Source organism: Exophiala mesophila, assembly GCF_000836275.1.
Source record: "Exophiala mesophila strain CBS 40295 unplaced genomic scaffold supercont1.2, whole genome shotgun sequence".
NCBI classification, from domain to species: domain Eukaryota; kingdom Fungi; phylum Ascomycota; class Eurotiomycetes; order Chaetothyriales; family Herpotrichiellaceae; genus Exophiala; species Exophiala mesophila.
Window position 1 is genome coordinate 3,139,880 of NW_015622505.1, and position 20,653 is coordinate 3,160,532.

Here is a 20,653-nt window from a genome sequence, read left to right on the forward strand (position 1 = left end):
GTGGTTAGATGGCAATGTATCCTCCCTATTGCGTGCTGGAGCCTTGTTCTGCTTTATGAGGCAATCACGACTGCGGCAAACAGTCAAGACGAGGCTGAGATTCTCAGGCAATTGATTTCACACCCCGCCGCCCGCCATTGATTCTCTTCATACATTCACTCACCACCGCCACCGACAACAGCTTCTATAAACTCTGTCCCTCTATATCTCAACATCTCCCTCTCAATCAACTTCCTCTTCCCCGTACTCTCCGGAAGATCCTTTGCTCGTCGAATTCAGCCTGCAACTGTCTGCAACGTCCCTTCCATCTTCCCAGCCAAATCGCCCTTGGATATTGAGTCACCTTACACGAGCGCACCCAACGTCACTGTACATCCTTTCATCACTTCCCATCATGTCGACATCAGCCAGGAGGCGTTTAATGAGAGATTTCAAAGTAAGTTGCCCACCAAAGAAAGCTGAATGCCTCGTGCCACCTTTCCCTCTTCTACCCTTGACTACCTTCGAGACTGACCTTCACCAGCGTATGCAAACAGACCCTCCAGCCGGTGTATCTGCCTCTCCCATCGCCGACAATGTCATGACTTGGTAAGGATACCCTTCTGGCGTTCTAATCGACTTTCCACTAATCCAACTGCGCAGGAACGCTGTCATCATTGGACCAGCAGACACACCCTTTGAAGATGGTACATTTCGCCTAGTCATGCAATTCGAAGAAGCGTATCCCAACAAACCTCCCGGTGTCAAATTTGTCTCTCAGATGTTCCACCCTAACGTCTACGGCACCGGCGAACTCTGTCTTGATATCCTACAGAACCGATGGTCCCCTACCTACGATGTCGCCGCCATTCTCACCAGCATCCAATCGCTCCTCAATGATCCCAATACCTCTTCTCCTGCCAATGTCGAAGCCAGCAACCTCTACAAGGATAATCGTAAGGAATATACTAAGCGTGTGCGAGAAACTGTGGAGAAGAGCTGGGATGATTGAGTTCTGAACCGCCACTGTACCAAGACTGCTACCATTGCCAACTTGTCAAGCCTCACGTTCACCATGTTTGCGGTCTTTCTTTCAGCGTTTAGCATCAAGCCAGGTCGGCCGGTCGGTGTTGAGGGCTCAAATTTGTCAGGATTGCACGGCGTATTGTCAGACACGAATTGAAGGATGGATTAGAAGAAGGTGTCAATCATGGCATTGACTAGGATGACGAGCCAAGTTGGTGTCTAGGATTAAATAAGACGACATTAGTATGTGGCTGTGATATGATCGTCTATCAAGGCCAGCATTGAATACATTACGCCATTCAAACATTCAAATGATTCAAAAGAGGTTTCTTTTCTTCAGTTTTGTCTGGTCTATCACGGTGCCATCATCTATCTCTGACAGATCTGACCCTTCGTTCTAGTCAAAGAACCCATATCAAGCGGCCGGAGTGATTGCAAACAGCTTATCAAAGGCATTGGTAGGGTCATACTTTGCCTTCAACTTCTGCAACCTGGGGTAATTGTCGCCAAAGATGTCGCGAGACTTTTCATCATATTCTGCATTGATCCCGTCAGTCATCTGCATGTTCATACAAAGAGAAGAAAGGAAGTACTCACGATCATAATTCCCATACAACAACACCGCCCCCTTTGAACCTCTCACACCCACACCACCCTCAACCCCTTTCCCAGCCTCAAGTCCCGCAATTTCCAACTCCTTCTTGAATTTCTCATTCATATCTCTCGCCCACTGCCTGAATTTCATATCATTCTCTTCCTTCGTCCACATGGGCAAAATCAACCCATTTAAATGCCAACCCCTATTCGCAAAACTGCCGTTATCCTGAAACTGCACCACTTTCGCCGCATCATACAATTCCCACATGAGAATACTTCCCTTTGCATCATCATTCCCATCCGTAAACTGCACAAACTCACCCACCATCTCATTGACATATTCCGGCCGAATCGGCATCGCATACGCCGCACCCTTCATACTCGCTCTCATGCCAATCGGCGGAGCCAACAGGTTATTCACCGTTGGATAAGGAACCACCGCCGTGGTATCCGCCAGCGGCCCAATCTCATATAACGACTTGAACATTTCCTTCCCTTGCTCTTCCGTCCCAAAGTAAATGACCTGTACACCCAAGACCACCTGGGCATGATCGGGAGGTGGACGCATGAGCGCCAACCCACCACACCCCCGGCCCGCGACTTTCGTCACACCATTCGCATCAGCGGTATAGAGATCATTAATCGCAGCCACAACCTTCTCCACCACCTCCTTCACAGGCGGGAAGATCAATAATCCAGCCCATACATCACCTTGCTCATACGCCTGCAAGACAAATTCCGTCGTAACACCGAAATTCTGTCCCGCACCAGCCAGAGCCCAGAATAAGTCCGCGTTTTGAGTCTTACTAGCAGTCACGATCTCACCGGATGCAGTCACAACGGTGGCTTCGACGAGATTATCAATGACAAGACCTCGTTGACCGCTGAGAAACCCGTATCCGCCACCGAGGGTTAATCCTCCGACACCGGTATCTGCAACTGTACCGCCTACGGTAGCGAGACCATGTTTGGCGCCGGCTTGGTCGACTTCGCCCCAGGTGGCGCCGCCTTGGATGCGAAGTTGTTTTTTGGTCATGTCGACGGTGACGGAGCGGAGTTTGGCGTTCAGATCAATTAATAGGCCGCCGGAGGTGCTGCTGACGCCGGCGGTGGAGTGTCCGCCGCCTTTAACGGCGAGGTCGATGCCGTTGGAAACGGCGTATTTCACCGCGATGGCGATTTCTTCGTTCGTGGTGGGCGTTAGGACGACGCCAGCGGGTTTTTGAGCCGCGACTGACCACCGTTTAATGGAGTTGGTGTAGTCGGTGGATTCGGGCGTGTGCAGACATGTGGTGGCGCTGGATCCAAGGAGAGTGCGGAGGGTTGAGATGTCGTCGTCGGTGATTTGGCGTTTTGAGGTGGTTGTGCCGATGGAGCCCATTTTGGTGGTTGGTTGGTTGGTATGGATTTGAGATAGGTGAATTGAGGTGAATGTGCCTGGTTTCGAGTATTTCTGTCTAGCTGGGTGTTGATCTAATGTTGAAAGAAATTTCCCTACAAGTCGGGTAGAGCAATCGAGGGTCAGAGGCTGGTGATGAATAGTAATCGTAACCGTAAGATTGATGGGAAGTGAGAAAGTGAGAAAGATTCATCACCTCTCGTCAGCAGTAGTATCTCTCTTACCGGACCAAAATTTCAATAGTCCTTCTTCTTAATCAATTTAGGACAACTCCCCTTCCAGTTTTGCAGAGAGATATATATATTAACACCTGACGGGCCTAATATCATCCGACTTACTCGTACCTGGTTCTTGGTACCTATTGAGGGGGGTTACGAGACTTGTGTGCGGAGATGATCATGATTGGTCCACTGGTGCCTCGGACCAGGGATCATGGCTTGCCTAGCCGTGAGATGAAGTGGAGGATGATGATGAGGAGGGGATGGAGGGGGGGGAGGGGGACTGAGATGGAATGGGGGACTGTCCACGAGGGTGGCCTCAAGGCTTATTTCTGAGGGGATTAGTGTTCTCACTCGTAGACCACCAAATCAATTCATTCAATGCATGTGTTGTTGTTGAAGTTGGGCTGGATATTCGTATTCAGCATGGATTTCAACCGTCAATATCCATCATTTGGTTCCACATCTCTGATGCGATCTGTTATCTAGAGGCGCGGATGACGCGAGACAAGCCTGTTATGCTGACGACGATGATGATTACACGCTCAGATCGTCTGCCTAGTAAACGACCAGCCCTTCTTCTAGAATGAATGCTTTTAATTCCTCACTGCCTGGAATTTTGGCCCGAGGGCCGTTGTCACGTCCCCCTCCACCATTATGGGACGGCCTCCTCTACACATGCCATGTCTCCGCCCTGACTTCAAATTTCCAATCCTCAATGCGACGTATTCGGTACAGACCTCATGCCTAAACAGGCGCCCGTGATCTCAGCCCATATTCTCATTTAGTGCTTCCACCCGTTTTCTGGTGCCTGATCACGTTTGTCAGCTTGTTGCTTGGAATATCATGACTGCCTAAATCTTCTCGTGCCATAGATCTCCTACGGAAACGTCAACCTTGGCCGCGGCTGTTTGTGTCTTCCAATACTTGTCGACCAATGCCAAGTCCTTCTGCCTTTATAGCTATCCATCTCTCCGCTGTCACGCCCGTCCCTGGCATCGGTAACCCTTGTGGTATTGTCGGCGCGCACAGCCTGTTTAATATGACCTTATCTCCTGGCCGGAGAAAGTATCCCAGTGAGTATCGTGGATAGCTTCCTTGTGCTCCAGGAGCCGGCACCACTCGATGGACGGGGGCTTTGCACAAACCTCCAGTGAAAATGCAGGCTGCGTCACCTAGATTCACTAGAAGATGATCGGGTTTTGGAGCAACCCATTTCCATTTGAGGTCAGCTGGATCTCGCCATTGAAGCCCTCCCAGCCAATTGAACAGAAGAGTGACGGTTCCAAAGTCGGTATGAGCAGGTGTCTGAATTTCTATCTCTTGACCCACCCTGGCAGGACCTCTGGCCAGGCGGACATGGTCACCAGACGTGTCGGAGAATTCGTGTTTCATCTGCAACTCATGCCGGACACCGAGCTCTTGTTCTATCGCTGACAAGATGGTCATACATAGCAGATGACAATCTTGCATGAAGTCCACTAAGCTCGAACTGTTGTCCTCAATGATGTCGGGGTATCTCCCAGCCATGGTTGAGTGTACGGAGGGCAAAGACTGCTTCTTGAGTAACTCATTTTTGGAAATCTATAAAGACGCATTAGCAATTTTGCATCATCTCTTACCAAAAAGTGTCTTACATTCCAAAATTCTGATGTATCTCCCGTGCCAACATCATCTACCACAGTGGCCCCAACCTCCTTGTATCCGAATATCCTTGTCGAGTCAATGAAATTATACTTCCTCTTCTTTTCAACTGGCAGATGGAATGCTGGCTCAAGTTTTGTGATCCATTCGGTGGCGCGGGCAACCAAGTTATCCCGTTCGTGACTCATCTTTGCTGGAGGTTTGAGATAGAAGATGCCTGGTGATTTGCATGCTTCAAAGAGGCGTAAGGTAGAGTCTTTGTCAGGAAAAGGTGTTGCAAGATCGTCGATGGAGATTATTGGCAATTGTACTGTCTCAAGGTTGGAGGGAAGAGGAGGATATGCTTCTGGAGTGAATTCGGGACATGACTTTGAGGCCACCGTATTCGACTTTATCTCGAAGGCAGCGTCAGAAACACCTACTTGAGCTGGGAGGTGTTGTAGGTCGTCCATGTTAACTTTGCCTGCCATTGTAGCATATATTCCGTTATTGGGACGGATCAGGATCCTTCTTTATCTAAAAAGATTCGTTTGATTATGATGCCTGGAAAGAGAGCAATAAGAGCAAAATAGTTGGTGTTGTCAAACTGCAGCCATCAAGAGCGAGGAATCCGACTTGGATTGCAAAAGTTCTCCTGTGTTGATTCCAAAGGCAACCGCGACCAACTGAGTCAAAGTCGTACATGTATCACAATAGCACCTTCCTTGTGAACCCATTGACGGATGCACCTGCCCAACTTGCATTCACACAAAAGCCGAGAAAAGAAATGGTTCTCAGGACCTGGAACAGGCAATGATTCGAGGTAACTAAGATATCTCGAGCAAACATCTATGCTCTGCCGCTTGTCCAGCTGCGATTGTCCGACTCTATTCGCCTGATCGTGTGTTGACCGACACCATCTGGGACCGTCATACAGTATAGCAAGAGTGACCCTTCTCGAATACTGTCCAAACAATTACCCCTTGTAGTCTTGTTTCAATGACGCTAATAAACTCTTCCCAGCTGCCGGGCTGTTGGTGATGGCATCAATCTCAGGCACCTTGCCTTCCCTTTCGGCACGGTCCATGGCATCTGGATCATCCACATTGACCCCTGCGAGTTCTGCCTCGACTTGTCGAATCGGTCCTTTGAACCACTTGCGTGCCCACAGTCCCCAGCTTGCCAAACACCAGAACCCAATCACACCAACCGCAACTGGCGTATAGTTGAGTGTCTGGCTGTCGACGGGGTTCACCGTGGGGAGACAAAAGATGATGCTGATAAAAGCAATCCAGAGACACGCAATGAGTGCCACGGGTCGTGAAAACCAGCGGAGGTTGAAAGGACCATGAACAAACCCTTCTGGATTGACCATTCCAATGAGAATAGGAAGTCCATACGAGATGTACAGCCCAATGGTGGCGATTGAGGTCGCGGCAGCAAAGGCGACACTCGATCCGACACTAGGCACAGCAAGGAGGAATGAAAGAAACGCAGCCAGCCAGATTGTGCGGATCGGGCTCCGGAACCGTTTGTCCACCTTGTGGAAGAAATGGGGAATCCCTCCGTCTCGTGCAAACGAGAACATCATGCGCGAATTTGACGTCATGCTGAATAGACCGCAGTGCCACACGCATACAATAACCAGCACGAACAGAACGATGGCGGAGTCGTGTCCAAAACAATCGACGAGAATTTGAAGCACTGGGTTGCCATATTCGGATGTGATGGTTGTGTCAAAATCTTGTATCGAGAATAAGAGACACAGGATCAGGAACCAGCCGAAGACCGCCGAGCAGCCAATCGACATCAACACGCCAATGGGAGCCGACCAAGATGCGTTGCGAGTTTCCTCCGATAAGTGAGCGCTGGAGTCAGGTTAGCAACAAGACATCCAATTAACGGACAAGTTGTACGAACCTGGCGTCAAACCCAGTGATGGTGTACTGGCTCATTAAGATGCCGACGCATGCCACATAAGCAGGGGAAGCGCGGACAGACCATCCTGGATCTCCAGTACCATCGTAGAATGTCGCAAACACGAATTTAGCACTTTGATGTGTTGGTGCTTTTGCAATGATTGCCACGGCATACGAAAAGACGCCCAGTGAATGAAGAATAATCGATGCATTATTCAGGTAACGCAGAATGTGGACGCCAAACGAGTTGACGATGCCATGAGAAAAGAGCATCGCAGCGTAGATGCCTAGGGTTCGACCAGCACTGGGCTCATAACCGTTAATGCTCGCCAGGGTGGAGATGAGGCCTGCGCCGCCGAATGTGATACCCGTTGTCACAGCCACCTGGCCGAGTAAATTGAACCAGCCTGTAACCCACGCAGCAAACGGGGCCCATTTCGGAGGCGCAAGGATCGCAGACCAAAAGTATGGGCCTCCTGCACTTGGAATTGCAGAGACAATTTCGGCCATTCCTGGTCTCATCCATTAGACAATGGTGCAGCAAGTCGAGCTGGGGTCGGTACATACCCAAGCCTACAAACATGGTGAAGAAGCTGACGATTATCCATCCCACAGACATGACTCCAGGGCCACCTGTGTTCAGTCCATAGCTAAACAATGTGGTGATACCAGTGATAACGGAGATGATGCTGAAAGAAACACCAAAATTGTGAATCATGGACCAGTCACGTTTCAACTCTTGCTTGTAACCCAATTCTCGAAGTCGGCCTTCATCTTTGGACATGCTACGTTGGGTGGCATCGTTTGTCTCGGTGTCGACCATCTTGAACCCAGACGTGCTGGCTGACTGTACAGCCAAGTCGTGGGAATGACTTCGTTGCGGGGGCGGATCCTTGTGCGTCAGTTGTGGTGCTGGGCAAAGGCTTGGTTATGCCAGAAATTGCTTATACCCAAGATAAGCATCCACAAAAGCAGGATAAGCTTGACCATCCGCAGGAGGCTTCCCCATACTTATATCTCGACAACAAGTCCGCCATGCTGTCAAGCTAAACAGGTCGCAGCCCAGGTTCGTCCTTCGTACTGATAAGCTCCAAGACAATCGCAGCTGGATGATAGGATGCAATCCAGGATGGGAAGATAACCATTTCCAAGTCTCAAACAACGTGGGCGCACGTTACCCAGAACAGGGTAGAACATGCGGATACCACGGTTTGGCGCCTCAAGCTTTAATCCTTAGCGTGCAGGTCTTTGCCTTTTGCACACGTGCCGATGTGCATGGTAGTACTGCTGACCTCGGAACCGGCGAATCAAGCGCGACTTTGGTACCGATGGTGATCTGACGAAAGTCCCCGGTCTGTGGGGGCACAGGATTGATGCATCACACCACAAACGACGCACCAATCGGCCAGACAAGCTTCCGAGGCTGCGATGTTGCTGTGTATCTAGGGAGTCATACTTTTCCACTGCAGTTGGGAGATTACCACCAGAAGCTGACGCTAATGCCTACCGAGCAACTGCGAACGTAATGCCACCAGCCGACAGGGATGTAAAGTGCTTGCCCGGCCTCTAGAATGCACTCCACGTATGGTACTTGGCTGATACCGGGGTACACTTCGTCCCAGTCTTCGTGGGGTGAGGTTTCCATTGCAGCGATATCAATCTCTGATGTGTTGGACATGTCGATGGTTTCAGCTGCGGTGTTCATGCCGTTGAATTTATTGGAGAACTCTTTCTGGGATATATGAGGTGCGGGCTCATCCTGAGGTCTAGGAAATAGAGATTTACTGTGCTGTGGAGCGTATAAACGCAGGTACTTTTTACCCACAACTTGACATAGGATGTTATGGTATGGATCATGATGCAAGGGAGAAATGGTCCAGGCGGGCCCAAACCATATATTCATTTGGACATCAGAGCCCAGATCTTCGTCGTCAGGAGTATTGGTCGTCGGATCATCGGTAGTGGCAGGTCTTGTGTGATCATGTTTGTCTTTTTCGCCGGATTGTCTGGCTTTGCTCAGGGCAACTGGTGTGCCAGGCTCTGGGCCTGGTGCATCCAGGTAGCAGTAATCTGGAATCACAATGTCGTTGCGCAGGGAAGGGATCTGTTGTAGTAGATTGTGCTGAGCAAGGTACCCAGTCTGACGATCCTGGGAGGATTGATCACTGTCTTCGAGCTTTGGGAGGATGAAATCGTGGAGGAATTTCTTGAATGGGACAATCTTTTGGCCCCAATCGTCGTCAGTGTAACTGCGACCTATCTCAATCGGCACCAGCCGTCGTCCTTGAATTGTTTGGTCAAGCCAATATGGAATTAGCTTCCACCTTTGTAGAGCGGGCCAGTGCTCCATAGTCCCTTCCAGGATGAGAGGTTGTCGCTGTTCGTTCATGTACTTTTCAAACTGGGTGAGAGAAGGCGTTTTACGCCGAGGAATTTGATGGCTAAGTGCAGGAACAGAGATCTCGTCCGTTGGCAAGACCTGTCTTGAAGCCCTCGAAGAATCCTTTTCTTGGCCAAGACGTGGTCGTTTCGCCGGGTGTGAAGCCTCGGGTTCATCTTGCTGAAGGGCAGAGTTGACGTTTTCGAGCATTCGGCCAATTAGATCTTCGCGTCCTAGCCCACCTGCCATGATCAGAGCCATGTCAAGAGTCGAGACGATCTTGTCGATATACTCCAAACCTGGATCACTTGATTTGGAGTCGACAATTCGGTCAATGATGCCCAATGCCAGAGCAATGCTGGCATCGGTATAAAGTCTGAACCAGCAAGGTTTGACATCCTTGAAGGGGAAAGTGTGTAGCTTCTCATCAGCTAGGGCGAAAAGGTCTGAAGCCCGCCTGCGGAGTTCTGAATAGTCATGACTGGAGCATTCAGAGATTGGATCTTGTGGAATTGGCTGTTGAAGTCCTGAGACGGCGGATGTCAATAATTGCTCCCAGACGGCGCTCATTAGCACCACCAGACGGCTGGAATGAGGTTCTCATTCAGCGTGCACCACTGTATATGAGTTGATTATCGTGATGGAAGAAATAGTGACCTGAGCGGACACAAAGGACAATTAACATGTCGGCTTCTGTGATGTGGTCCGCAGTAGATATATCTTGGCAATACGGTCGAGTTTCTGACTCTCCGGTGCCATTCAATCGCAACAATCCTGAAGATGGGCTGTACTACCTTGCACCAATTTTATCGTCGTTGTCATGTGTAATTATGGTGACTTAGTAGTTAACGGATGCTGAGCCGCAGACGCTCTAGGCCATACGATGCCTGATGTAGGGATTTATCGCGTGATTCCTGAAGCGATTCCTCGTATCTCCTCTCTCTCAAGGTCACGCGGGAGGCTTGGCGGTAAGCGCAATTGCAGCTGTTGTTGCCTCTTGGCCTTGGGCTGCGGCTTTCGTGCATCTTTAGGCTGCATCTCCCTCTCCTCCACCCGCATTTCAACCTCAGCTCTTCTTCATCCCACCATCGGTGCTCCATCCATCTCGTCGTCCGGTTCCATCTTCAATTCAAAAGCTGCGTCCATCCCCGGGTCACATCTGCGAAATTCCCCTTGCTGGCACGAGGGCCTTTTACTGAGCCTCTCCATTCCCTGTCTCCCGCTGGCCGTCATCGACTCTCAGCGACCTTGTCTGGCCACCCTCACTCTGTCCGTACCTGACGAATCCTCCTGGGGACTGTTCCAACACCACAATGGCCGACGTTTCATCTACCCGGCTATACCTGGGCAATCTACCTCACAATAGTATGGCTCACCTCCACCTGATCTTTTCTTTTGGTTGGCGTCTTCCCTAGAATCTGTCAATCTTGGTCCATGTAGCACCAACCGAGGAAATCATGTATCAAGTTCCCTAGGATTACGATCTCCCAATCACTCAGGATATGCTCCAGGCGCTGACCCTTTACTCTTTTCAACCAATCCAGTCACAAAACAGGATGTCGAGGAACACTTCAAAAGCCACGGAGCTGGTGCCGTCAAGGAAGTCAAGCTCATGAATGGCTTTGGCTTTATCGAATACGAGGACGAAATGGACGCCAGAGATGTTGTCCCAGGTTGGTTTCCTGTAGCCCGCATGTCAGACCATTTACTGACCATCTTCTAGCCTTTCGTACGAGCCCATGTCCCCCTCGTTTCGGCCCTCCGCTTGCCCCTCCTCACTAACCTCTTCCAGATGGAACCGAGTTCAAAGGTGAAAGACTTACAGTCCAGTTTGCCCGTGGCCCGCGCCGCAAGGAAGACTTTGGACCTTCAGATCGCAACGTTCCCCGTCCACGTCGCACCATCTATCGCATGAACATCACTGGCTTACAGTCCGGCACCAGCTGGCAGGTGAGTATTCGCCATACGCAGGAAAATTGGCTCATTCCCCTGACAACTTGCGACAGGATCTGAAAGACTTTGTCCGAAATTCTGGACAGCTGGAGGTCGTGTATACGGAAACAGGACGTGACCAAGAGGGCAAAGGGCGAGTGATTCTTGATTCGTGTGCAACAATGGGCATACATCTGACATATGGTCGTTTCTAGATTCGTCGAGTTCGAGACCAGCGCCGACCTCAAGACTGCAGTGGAGAAGCTTGATGGCCATGAGTGGAGAGGTGCTCCTGTCCACTGCGTCGCTGATGTTCGTCATCTCCGCCCACTCATCAGATCTGCCACTAAGTTTTAACCTAGATCCAAGACGAAAAGCCCACCATGCGAAATTATCGCCAGAGAAGCCCTCAGCGTCGTTATCCCATGGATGACTACGACCGGCGCCCTCCCCTTCGGAGCTGGAGTCCTCGAGGATACCGCGAGCGTTCCCCAGGTCGCCGACCTCCCATGGATGACTACTATGATCGAGGTTATGGACGTCGAACTCCTCCCCGTTATGATGGACCTCCACCCCCTCGCAGATATGACGACGGCTATGACCTTCGGGGACCTCCACCACCAGCTAGAGGCTACGGTGATCCTTATGCTCGCGGCGGTGATCCATACGGTCGACCCAGGAGCCCGCCTCGCTTTGGAGGCTACGGACCAGGCTATGGAGCCTATGACGATCGTGGACGATACTAGATGCACGAAATGATTCCCGAACATTGGACCTCCAATCAAGAAAATGCCAGGGTAGGCCACCAAGTGGTCATGTAATTCTCTAGCGGGTTTGGAGCAGATGCTGGTCTTGTCAAACCCGAGGATGGGCGATGTCTGTCGCCCTGTTGCAAAGGCTGATGACGTAAACTGTCAAGGATGGCTGATAGTTTCAAATTGACCGACGGACGACTGTATGTCCGTGGACCAAGAATGGCGACCAGTCTCGGGCCACAGAATGACAGGATTCCATGGACTGGATAAGATTGACACGACGGACTGACTGACTGGTTCTCACATTGACGGACTTGTTTCTTTTTGTCGCATAGCTGGAATGATTGACGTCTTCAAGGACTAAGGACTCTGGACATGCCTTGACTGCCAGTATTTGACGCATCCCGCTTGCAAGGCGCCCGCCAACAGCATTGGAGGCGTCTTCCGCCTGGGTTCCGTAAACCGTGAACATGCTGTTCCTGCTGCACCTGTAATTCTTATGTTGGTCACGGTCACCCTGCCGACCAATGGATCCGGAGGAGTTTTTGGTCGTTCATAAGCCAAGTCCCCCGACCAATTTTCCCAACTCGGTCTCCTGCAAATGTCATTAATGCATACCTACGAAAACCGGGTATAGAGGCAGGTAGGTATTGGAGGCTTGTTCGGATTAGATGATATATTCCGCGTTGGTGAGTTCAGCGGGTAAGTATAGGTAAGTAAGGCTGTTTTCATTCTACTTCGACGGCAAGGTCAAGTACACTAAGTTGCTGCTGATGATACTAGCTTGACTCAGAACCTTGTGGCTCGTTGTTCGAGGATCATTCCACTCAGTAATTCTTCATTCCATATAACTTCATATCATATCACATGACATCGTCTCACTCATCTCATCTCGTCTCGTCTCGTCTCGTCGCCCGTGTCGCCCGCGTCGTGGTATATATATAGCAGTCGAACTCATTCTGGTCGGAACGCTCTGCGTTTTGATAATAGTCCACAACGACATTCATACCTAAATCCCCATGACTCCATTCATGGACAAAACTACAGTCGTTTCCCAAAAAGCTTCTTCCTAAAACCTTGCGACTTGGATACCGATGCGGGTTCCTTCTCGCGACTTTTTCCTTTTGGCACAGTCGCCACTTCGGGCGGTGTGGGGGGCACGTAGTTTGATGTAGGGAGAGCAGTAAGATTTGGTGAGAAATTCGAGCTAGGGTCTGAGGACTTTGTCTGTGGTGCAGTGTGGCGTTCAGCAATGGGTGAAGGAGGGACTTGTGGGTGGCGAGGAGATATAGGTGTGGTGTTGTCGCTGGGTTGAGCTTCTCCAGTGTTAGGATTGGGGCGAGTCCCAGCACCTGTGGGGAGTGTTGATCTGGAACCTGACTCCTGGCGCTGGTGTTGCTGTCTCTGTTGAAGAATGGATGCTCGTTGTTGTTCGGCTTGTTGTTGGTATCGTTGATGATGTTGTGGTTGGACTCGTTCAGGCGAGCCTGGACCTAACGCTTTCTGGCGCAATGTCATCGCTTGAAGCGCCTCTTGGCTTGGTGTCGCGTCTCGTTGTTTTTGCGGTGGTGGTTGTTGTTGTTGTCCTGCGGGTGTTTCTGTAGTTGATGATTGTGTAACAGGTTCGGTCTCGAGATCTTCCTCGGCTTCGTCGTCCGATTCTGAATCCATATCGCTATCTAGCACCTCCCGTTCCGGGTCACCGTTGTAGATGACCCACCAGCCGATGTTTTCTCCCTTTGCCAAATGATCACGGAGATCAGCCATGGCCTCCCAGGCACGATTTGTTAAGCCTGGTCCGGCCGCAATGACTTCTTGCACATTGATGCTGAGACTGGTGGTGTCTGGTAACTTGGGACCTGTGGCGGTCTTGGGAGTCTCGGTGCTTGGTCGCGGTTGTCCTTGTACTGTGTTGGGACCCGCGGGCGAGGCTGTGGTATTGGTAGGTTGGCTTATGTTGAAGGCCATGCTTCCTGGGTTGGCGGCTAGAGTTACTACCTTGTCACCGACATAGGCGTATGGCTGACTGACGGCATTGGGGCCATCGAGATCCTCAGGATTGTATTGTTCAATAAACTCGAGCTTCCCATCGAGCTCCTTCATAATTTCTGGATATGCCTTGTGGAAAGAACTGAGCAACTCAGCACGAGAATTCTCATTTTGAATGTACTCGACGGAGAGATCTTCTAGATTGTGGAGTATAGCATGTACGCGAATGCCGGAGACACCTTCGCGATGCCAGCGAAAGCCGTGGAGGAGATAGACGGGCATGATGACAGCTTTACTTGGGTGAATGCGTAGTGGGGTTCAAATAGATGGTGTTGAGGAGAAGAGGACGTAGAGATTGGCCCTTGTCATTGATCTAAGCCCAGCCGCTTGAGGGATGACGATGAATGCTTAGACATAGCCAGGACGATTGCCTGTGGGTTTCTTGGTCGTCGAAGGGGAAGGGTGGGAGTAGACAGACGGAGTTTCGAGGTGGGTTCAAGAGCGCCGACCGCCTCTTTCAAAGGCGTAGAAGGATATCGAAGGAGGGTTTGACAAATGTGTGTAACCAGAGCTGGCTGAACAAAGGCCCGGTGTGATACAGCCGCGGCCGAGGGTGGTGGATTTGTTTGTGCTTGCGGAGGGCCGTGCGTATGTGGGGAGGAAATGCGTCCACGAAAGAGTTGAGGGAGGGGAATTGCCGGTGCGTTGAGCCCTGTTGCATGAAACTTTAGTTTAGGCCTTGTTCCAGCACATGGCATGAAAGTGTATGCAGTCGAGGTGTACGGAGTAGAGAGACGAATACAAAGAGTTGACGTTGATGGGCGCAGCAAGGATGACGATTGGGAGGGGAATATCCATACACTCCACCGTATATAGTCTACTGCGGGCCAAGTGATGTCTAACGCTATTCAGTTTCTTTCTTCTCTTCTTCCCAACTTCTCTTCTCTTCTCATCTCGACTTCATCTCTTGACCTCAACTCTCATTCTCAACGCAACTTAATTCATTTCAATCACTTTTCATGGCATTCTCACATGATTGTCAATCACAAAAAATGCTGTAGAAGGCTCTTTGGATCCAGATCTCTGTGATCACATCCACACAGTTGGACCAAGACATGCCAGACTAATTCTTGGACGCATCCTTTCTAGTTCTTGGTTGTGATTGACAATCATGCTCGCCAAATATCTAAATCATGATCTGCTTACACGGTAGAACTTGCTATTAATGTTTGGCTCCTTTGCTGGTAGGTTGATTGGTGGACAGTTTCCGTTTCTACCACACCTCTTGATCTTTGCCCACGAGTGCTTTGTTTTCTGCGGTCAAGCTCCATGTCATAAATCAACCCTTTTCCACTTTCTTCTCTTTTTTTGTCCCCTTCAACTCACCAGTGGATGCCCGTGAAATCTGGTGGCCTCTTAATGCCTGCACTATCATCCTCTTGTCAATCCTTGTTTACGCCTTGCTCTCCAGACATTCCTCAATCAAACGCTTCCTCATCTTCATCTTCACCTCCACCCCTCGTCCCTCAGTCACTATGGGAGATGCGGGCAAGATCAAACTGCCTCATGTCGGCCTACAAACCGCAGAACATGAGGAGATTCTAAACATCATTGATACCCTACGCTCGCATGGTATCAGTCGCTACGTCGATCTCCCGCAACTGGTTGTATGTGGTGACCAGAGCTCTGGCAAGTCCTCAGTCCTCGAAGCCATTTCAGGCCTGCGTTTTCCCACCAAGGACAACCTCTGCACCCGCTTTGCCACGGAACTCATCTTGAGACGCGGCCAGACCCCCACCATCTCCGTCAGCATCACCCCCGGTGACGATTGCACTGAAAAAGAGGCGGAGGCGCTGCAGGCTTTCAAGCCTCCATCTACCTGTATCGATGACTTCTCAACCATTGTCCAAGCGGCCGAAAAGGCAATGGGACTGGACGGTGGCGTCAAAAAGTTTTCCAACGACGTACTGAGAGTCGAGTTGTGTGGGCCTGACCAACCCCACCTCACCCTCGTCGATCTCCCTGGCATTTTCTGGGCTGGTGACAAGTTGCAATCAGATGACGATGCATCCATTGTGCGCTCCATGGTCGAGTCGTACATGAAGAAATCTAGAAGCATCATCTTGGCTGTTGTATCCGCCAAGAGTGATCTAGCTATGCAGGTCGTCACCAAACTCGCACGAGAGATTGATCCGGCAGGCAACCGTACCTTGGGTATCATCACAAAACCAGACACTCTGTACGCTGGATCCGACAGTGAAGTCGCCTTTGTCAAACTGGCCAAAAACGAAAACATTCCCTTCAAGCTAGGCTGGCATGTTCTAAAGAACCGTGATTACGACACCAAGGATGCTACTACTGCAGAACGTGACCAGTCGGAGCGAACGTTCTTTGAGGACAGAATTTGGTCCACAGCCGTTCCTCTTTCTCAACTCGGAATCTCTAATCTTCGACCACGGCTTAGCAACGTTCTCCTCAACCAGATCTTGCGCGAACTGCCAAATCTCACGTCCGATGTCCAGAAAGGCATCGAACGCTCTAAACTCCAGCTTGAAGCCATCGGCGGCCCCAGAAGTAGCCTGTCTGAGCAACGAACCTATCTCCTACAAGCGAGTCGAACATTTGAGACCCTCATGACTGATGCTGTACACGGAAGATACACCAATGCCTTCTTTGGCGATGCCGAGACCAACCAGGGATATTCGAAGCGACTCCGATCTGTCGTTCAAGCTGCTATGAAGGCATTCGCCGAAAGAATGCGAAAGGATGGACATGCCGTCTGTCTCACCGAGACTGACCCTTCTCCTTCGGCATGCAATCAATCAGAGGTAAAACCAAATCCTATGAGCCGATCCGAATTCTTATCACAAGTCGAACGCAAGATGGCTCGCAATCGCGGCTCTGAACTTCCAGGTCTGTTTAATCCCGATATTATTGCAGATCTCTTTGGCGACCAATCCAAACCCTGGCAACGCATCTTGAATGACAGTCTCCTCGATCTCCAGAAGGCAGCAGAGTCCACCATCAGCCTAGTACTCCAAGCAGCTACCGACAAGGTGACATTCGACGCCATCTTAGGTCATATTATTCGGCCTAGATTTGAACTCGTCAAGGCACAACTCGTTTCTAAAGTCGAAGAAGTCCTAGAACCTCACCTCAGTCGCCGTCTTTCGACTTACAACCACTACTTCACAGACAACCTGCAGAAGAAAAGACAGGAAGGTGCCAAAAAGGTCATTGCGGCGAGGCTCAAAAGTCACTTTGGTGGCTCAGAAGGTGTGTGGTACGGAAATTCGGTCGACTTGACGGATCTTCTTAATACCCTCACTCTCGACACAGAGGTCGACATGAGTCGCTTTGCCGCCATCGAGGCCACCAACGCTATGGAAGCATATTACCAAGTTTGTAACCTAATGTCAAGAGTTTCACGTGGCTAACATCACTTCAGGTCGCTCTCAAGAATGTCATTGATGCCTACAGTATCTATGCCGTCGAAACAAGCTTCTTGCTCAGACTAACCGACATCTTTACCCCAACCGTCGTCTACGAATTGGGCGACGACTTTATCACTAAGATCGCTGCCGAGTCGTCAGAGACCACAGCCGAGCGCACCAACGTGAATAGGAAGCTCAAAGTGCTAGAGCAGACAATGAGCAGTTTGCAGCGTCTCAGACCGATGAATATCTTGACTTTGGAGAGTTTGGACGACTCAAAGACTGGCAGTGAAGGATAGTACCCAATCCTGTCGTTGAGCCCAGCAAAAGGAAGGATGATGATGACTCCGAAGAATACAACTCAAAAGAAGAATAAGACTCCGAAGAAGGATCTGTTCGGAGAAGACGACGATGACTCTGAAGAAGACGACGCTCCGGCTCCGAAAAGACTTCGACGCTGAAGAAGAATACCAAGGCGAGAGTGACAAGGAGCCTTGAGAAGATGGCTTGTCGGTATCAACGCCGCTGGATATTGCCAGGTTACACTCAGACTGTCCAGATGGGATGATGGTCCAAATCAGAGAGACGTCACTTGGTGATTCAACACCAATTGGTACCGTTGCAAGAATGACAGTTGAATAACGAATAAAAGCCAATCGTGCTGCAAAACACATGCATTCATTACCTCATGCCATCTATCGTGATCTTGATCTCCTCGTTAGCCTTTGTATACCCTCCTCAAGGTGTGGACCATTCCTCATGCGACAGGGTTGGATTCCAATGCTATCCTCATCCTGCTATCCCTCATCCCTCATTCCCAACCCTCTAAAGGTAAAGTCCTACAAACCCAACGCTTAGGTCTCTCATACCGCATACTTGAGCCATGCATGACATAACCTCAAACAATTTCCAACTCGTCATCATCACTATCATCCACATGGTGGTGAACACCATCCTTCACCGGCACCGACCCTAAACTCTCTCTCCCCGCCTCACGAATTCCCTTATCCGTGATAAATCTCGTCTTTTTAACTGGCGACAGCCTTACATCTTGAGCCGTGCGTTTTCCATTTGCATTCGTCCCCAACCCTCCAGATAGGATATTAGCTCGACTCGCCAACGCAGAGCGATGACTTCCAGCAGAATCAGTCGGCGATAGAATCTGTGACGCAGGAGCAGGACGAACACGAGAATGAGATTGGCGGGCTTTGCCTTTGGAATTGTTGTTCATGACATCGCTGTTGTCATCATTATCCATGGCTGTTTTCGCCTTTTGTCTCAGATATTCAGCGCCAGCGCCACCAAATCCATGTGTATTGTTCAATGAACCCAACTGCTTAGCAATCTCGCGTTCTTTGGCTTTTGCTGCCATTTGTTTACGGATTCGACTATCTTTGTCGCGATCGAGTTGACCTGTGTTTCCGAATGGGTTGTTTTCAACTCGTATGGCGGCGGCAGCGGCGGCACCACCATCGGGGTGGTGGGATCGAGAGATGAAGAAATGACTTTGTGTATCGCGGTCGTAGCGTTGTCCTTCTTTTATTGGTTTCAAACCGGGTTTTTGGCCGCCGCCGCCGCGAAATGCTGAGTCGAGATAATTTCGACCTCCGTTGCCGCTACCGCCGCCAAACCCATTTGTGCCGGTGTTGATGCCCATTCTCCGAGATGTGGTTTTTTGTAGCTCGGCGTTAAGGTGCCATTCGCAGATTTCGGTTTTGGATGCGTCGACCCAGCTGCCGCATTCTTTGCCGTCTTTTTTGAGGGTTTTGCAATGACCCAAGTCGCGAGCCGTGCCGATTTCGAGAACGGTGTCTTCCCCGGCGTTGAGTGATAGAGTGAATGCGCCGGTGTCGCTTCGTCCGGATCTGGGAGGTCGGATTCCAGGGTTGAGGATCGCGACGACCGTACCTGGGCTGAGGCGATGGTATCGTGGCAAGGCTGTGCCAAAGAGATAGAGGTCGATCGTCCACTTTAGGTCGGTGAGTGTAAGTGCCATGAATCGTTGCTGGTTCTGCGATCCGTCGTCCCATTTCCGTTCCCAGTCGTTTGATGGTGCTGTGGTATGATCGGGTCCACGGGTTTTCTGGTCCATGGCTCCGGATTTGGAAGCGATGATCCCAAAGACCACGAAGTCGCAAACTGACTCTGGCAGCTCAAAGGATGGGAATTTGACGTCGCGGAGGAGGTCGGGGATCTTGTAGATGGAGTACTTATCGGTAGGTAGTGTGCGTTTGAGGAATGAGTTGGGGAGGATTCGCGATGCGAGATGGAGTTGAGAGAAACCTTCAAACAGAGTCGCGTCCCCCTTTATCATGTCTTCATCCTGGTCATCGTACGATTGAGCCTCTCGAATATTTGGTGTACTACGCGCTTTTTTCAGATTGGCCCCTGTTCTCCCTCGTTGTGCGGCTTGGAGGATGTCCTCTCTCGAATACTCGACAGTTCGATGAGCTTTGGTGGGTGATCGTTGGCCATTCCGACTTTTCTGTTCCTCTGCGGCTAGTTGATAGGTCTCGATCTCGGTCCGGTCGACCTTGAAGCTCTTCTGACGGTTCTGTGCAATCTCCTGTCGTCTCGAGCTGGTCATATTTTCCTTCGCCCGAGCCAGGGACATTCGCTCGCTGAATGTGGACTTTGGTCTGCCTGTGTTTGCCGTCTGACTAGAAACATCTGAGCGTGGTCTGTGAATGGTGGACGACTGAGACGAAGGTCTTTCATAGTTTGTGATTGAAGAGTCTTGTGCTCGACGAGTCGTGCCCGCTGTGGTGTTGGCTCGACGTAGAGACACATCAGCTGCTCTTAGACCCTTGTCAATTCCCAGTATAACCCGCGAAGGCGACTTTGGCAATGATGGCTGTAGTGCACGTCGAACTGGGGATACAGCGACCTCGACCCCTGTGTGCCTCTGGGTCTCTGGATCAGGAGAGGATGGTTGGCGAGAGGAGGTTCTTGAAGGAGTCGCCGTCTTTTTGCTCTGTTGTAATTTTTTCAACTTCAACCTGGCTTCAATGGCTTCCAACTTCAATTGTAAAATCTCTTCATCTTCTTCGACGTCCTCGACGTCATCAAGGGTGGTAGAGGTATCGACATTTCGGGCAGCACGAAGTCGGTCGAGGAGGCCTGGAGTATTGGTCTTTCGTTTGTTGGGAGATGTTTGCAATATTTCGTACTTTTTACGACCACTGGGCGAACTGAGGAGGGCGGCACGAGGGGAGCATGGTGGCCATGCGACCTCGTTGGACATCTTCAAAAGTGTGTGTGTTTCGCTTTGCAAGGGGGAGACGTATCTGCGAGCATAAAGTTGGATGATGCTCAAGGCGCCCGCGCCGTCAGCAGAGAAATAAGGTGGCCTTTACAGCCTTCAATGAGGCAATAGTATCAAATCATCCGAGCGTCGAGGAA

At 50.5% G+C, this 20,653-nt stretch overlaps 9 protein-coding genes across 11 annotated transcripts; 3 read left to right on the forward strand and 6 right to left on the reverse strand.

Annotated features, from left to right (window-relative positions):
- The first annotated feature begins 64 nt into the window (after nt 1-64).
- Nucleotides 65-1,351, forward strand: PV10_02914. 2 transcript variants are annotated; one of them, XM_016367294.1, is made up of 3 exons: nt 65-436; nt 524-588; nt 643-1,351. In XM_016367294.1, exons 1-3 carry the CDS (start codon nt 395-397, stop codon nt 989-991), a joined length of 456 nt encoding a protein of 151 aa, XP_016226812.1. In that variant the 5' UTR covers nt 65-394; the 3' UTR covers nt 992-1,351. The 2 variants fall into 2 exon arrangements, with proteins under 2 accessions (XP_016226812.1, XP_016226811.1); XM_016367293.1 differs by having other exon boundaries at nt 65-588.
- Nucleotides 1,335-3,022, reverse strand: PV10_02915 (uncharacterized protein). The gene is made up of 2 exons (XM_016367295.1): nt 1,603-3,022; nt 1,335-1,542 (listed from the first exon to the last, which is right to left on the reverse strand). The coding sequence occupies exons 1-2, from the start codon at nt 2,981-2,983 to the stop codon at nt 1,421-1,423; spliced, it is 1,503 nt and encodes a 500-aa protein (XP_016226813.1). The 5' UTR covers nt 2,984-3,022; the 3' UTR covers nt 1,335-1,420.
- A 927-nt stretch (nt 3,023-3,949) lies between these two features.
- On the reverse strand, nt 3,950-5,333 carry PV10_02916 (uncharacterized protein; the record flags this gene model as incomplete). Its single annotated transcript, XM_016367296.1, has 2 exons — nt 3,950-4,803; nt 4,857-5,333. 2 exons carry the CDS (start codon nt 5,331-5,333, stop codon nt 4,111-4,113), a joined length of 1,170 nt encoding a protein of 389 aa, XP_016226814.1. The 3' UTR covers nt 3,950-4,110.
- Nucleotides 5,334-5,818: 485 nt separating this feature from the next.
- On the reverse strand, nt 5,819-7,584 carry PV10_02917 (uncharacterized protein; the record flags this gene model as incomplete). Its single annotated transcript, XM_016367297.1, has 3 exons — nt 5,819-6,710; nt 6,763-7,273; nt 7,329-7,584. 3 exons carry the CDS (start codon nt 7,582-7,584, stop codon nt 5,819-5,821), a joined length of 1,659 nt encoding a protein of 552 aa, XP_016226815.1.
- Nucleotides 7,585-8,167: 583 nt separating this feature from the next.
- Nucleotides 8,168-9,769, reverse strand: PV10_02918 (uncharacterized protein). Its single transcript, XM_016367298.1, has one exon. It carries the CDS (start codon nt 9,709-9,711, stop codon nt 8,239-8,241), a length of 1,473 nt encoding a protein of 490 aa, XP_016226816.1. The 5' UTR covers nt 9,712-9,769; the 3' UTR covers nt 8,168-8,238.
- A 386-nt stretch (nt 9,770-10,155) lies between these two features.
- PV10_02919 lies at nt 10,156-12,465 on the forward strand. 2 transcript variants are annotated; one of them, XM_016367299.1, is made up of 7 exons: nt 10,156-10,506; nt 10,686-10,814; nt 10,865-10,870; nt 10,934-11,091; nt 11,148-11,227; nt 11,289-11,385; nt 11,436-12,465. In XM_016367299.1, exons 1-7 carry the CDS (start codon nt 10,455-10,457, stop codon nt 11,817-11,819), a joined length of 906 nt encoding a protein of 301 aa, XP_016226817.1. In that variant the 5' UTR covers nt 10,156-10,454; the 3' UTR covers nt 11,820-12,465. The 2 variants fall into 2 exon arrangements, with proteins under 2 accessions (XP_016226817.1, XP_016226818.1); XM_016367300.1 differs by having other exon boundaries at nt 10,156-10,814.
- A 72-nt stretch (nt 12,466-12,537) lies between these two features.
- PV10_02920 (uncharacterized protein) lies at nt 12,538-14,594 on the reverse strand. The gene has a single exon (XM_016367301.1). It carries the CDS (start codon nt 14,097-14,099, stop codon nt 12,870-12,872), a length of 1,230 nt encoding a protein of 409 aa, XP_016226819.1. The 5' UTR covers nt 14,100-14,594; the 3' UTR covers nt 12,538-12,869.
- A 758-nt stretch (nt 14,595-15,352) lies between these two features.
- PV10_02921 (uncharacterized protein) lies at nt 15,353-17,913 on the forward strand (the record flags this gene model as incomplete). Its single annotated transcript, XM_016367302.1, has 2 exons — nt 15,353-17,218; nt 17,266-17,913. The coding sequence occupies 2 exons, from the start codon at nt 15,353-15,355 to the stop codon at nt 17,548-17,550; spliced, it is 2,151 nt and encodes a 716-aa protein (XP_016226820.1). The 3' UTR covers nt 17,551-17,913.
- A 236-nt stretch (nt 17,914-18,149) lies between these two features.
- On the reverse strand, nt 18,150-20,495 carry PV10_02922 (uncharacterized protein; the record flags this gene model as incomplete). Its single annotated transcript, XM_016367303.1, has 1 exon — nt 18,150-20,495. The coding sequence occupies one exon, from the start codon at nt 20,493-20,495 to the stop codon at nt 18,150-18,152; it is 2,346 nt and encodes a 781-aa protein (XP_016226821.1).
- Between the last annotated feature and the right edge of the window lie 158 nt (nt 20,496-20,653).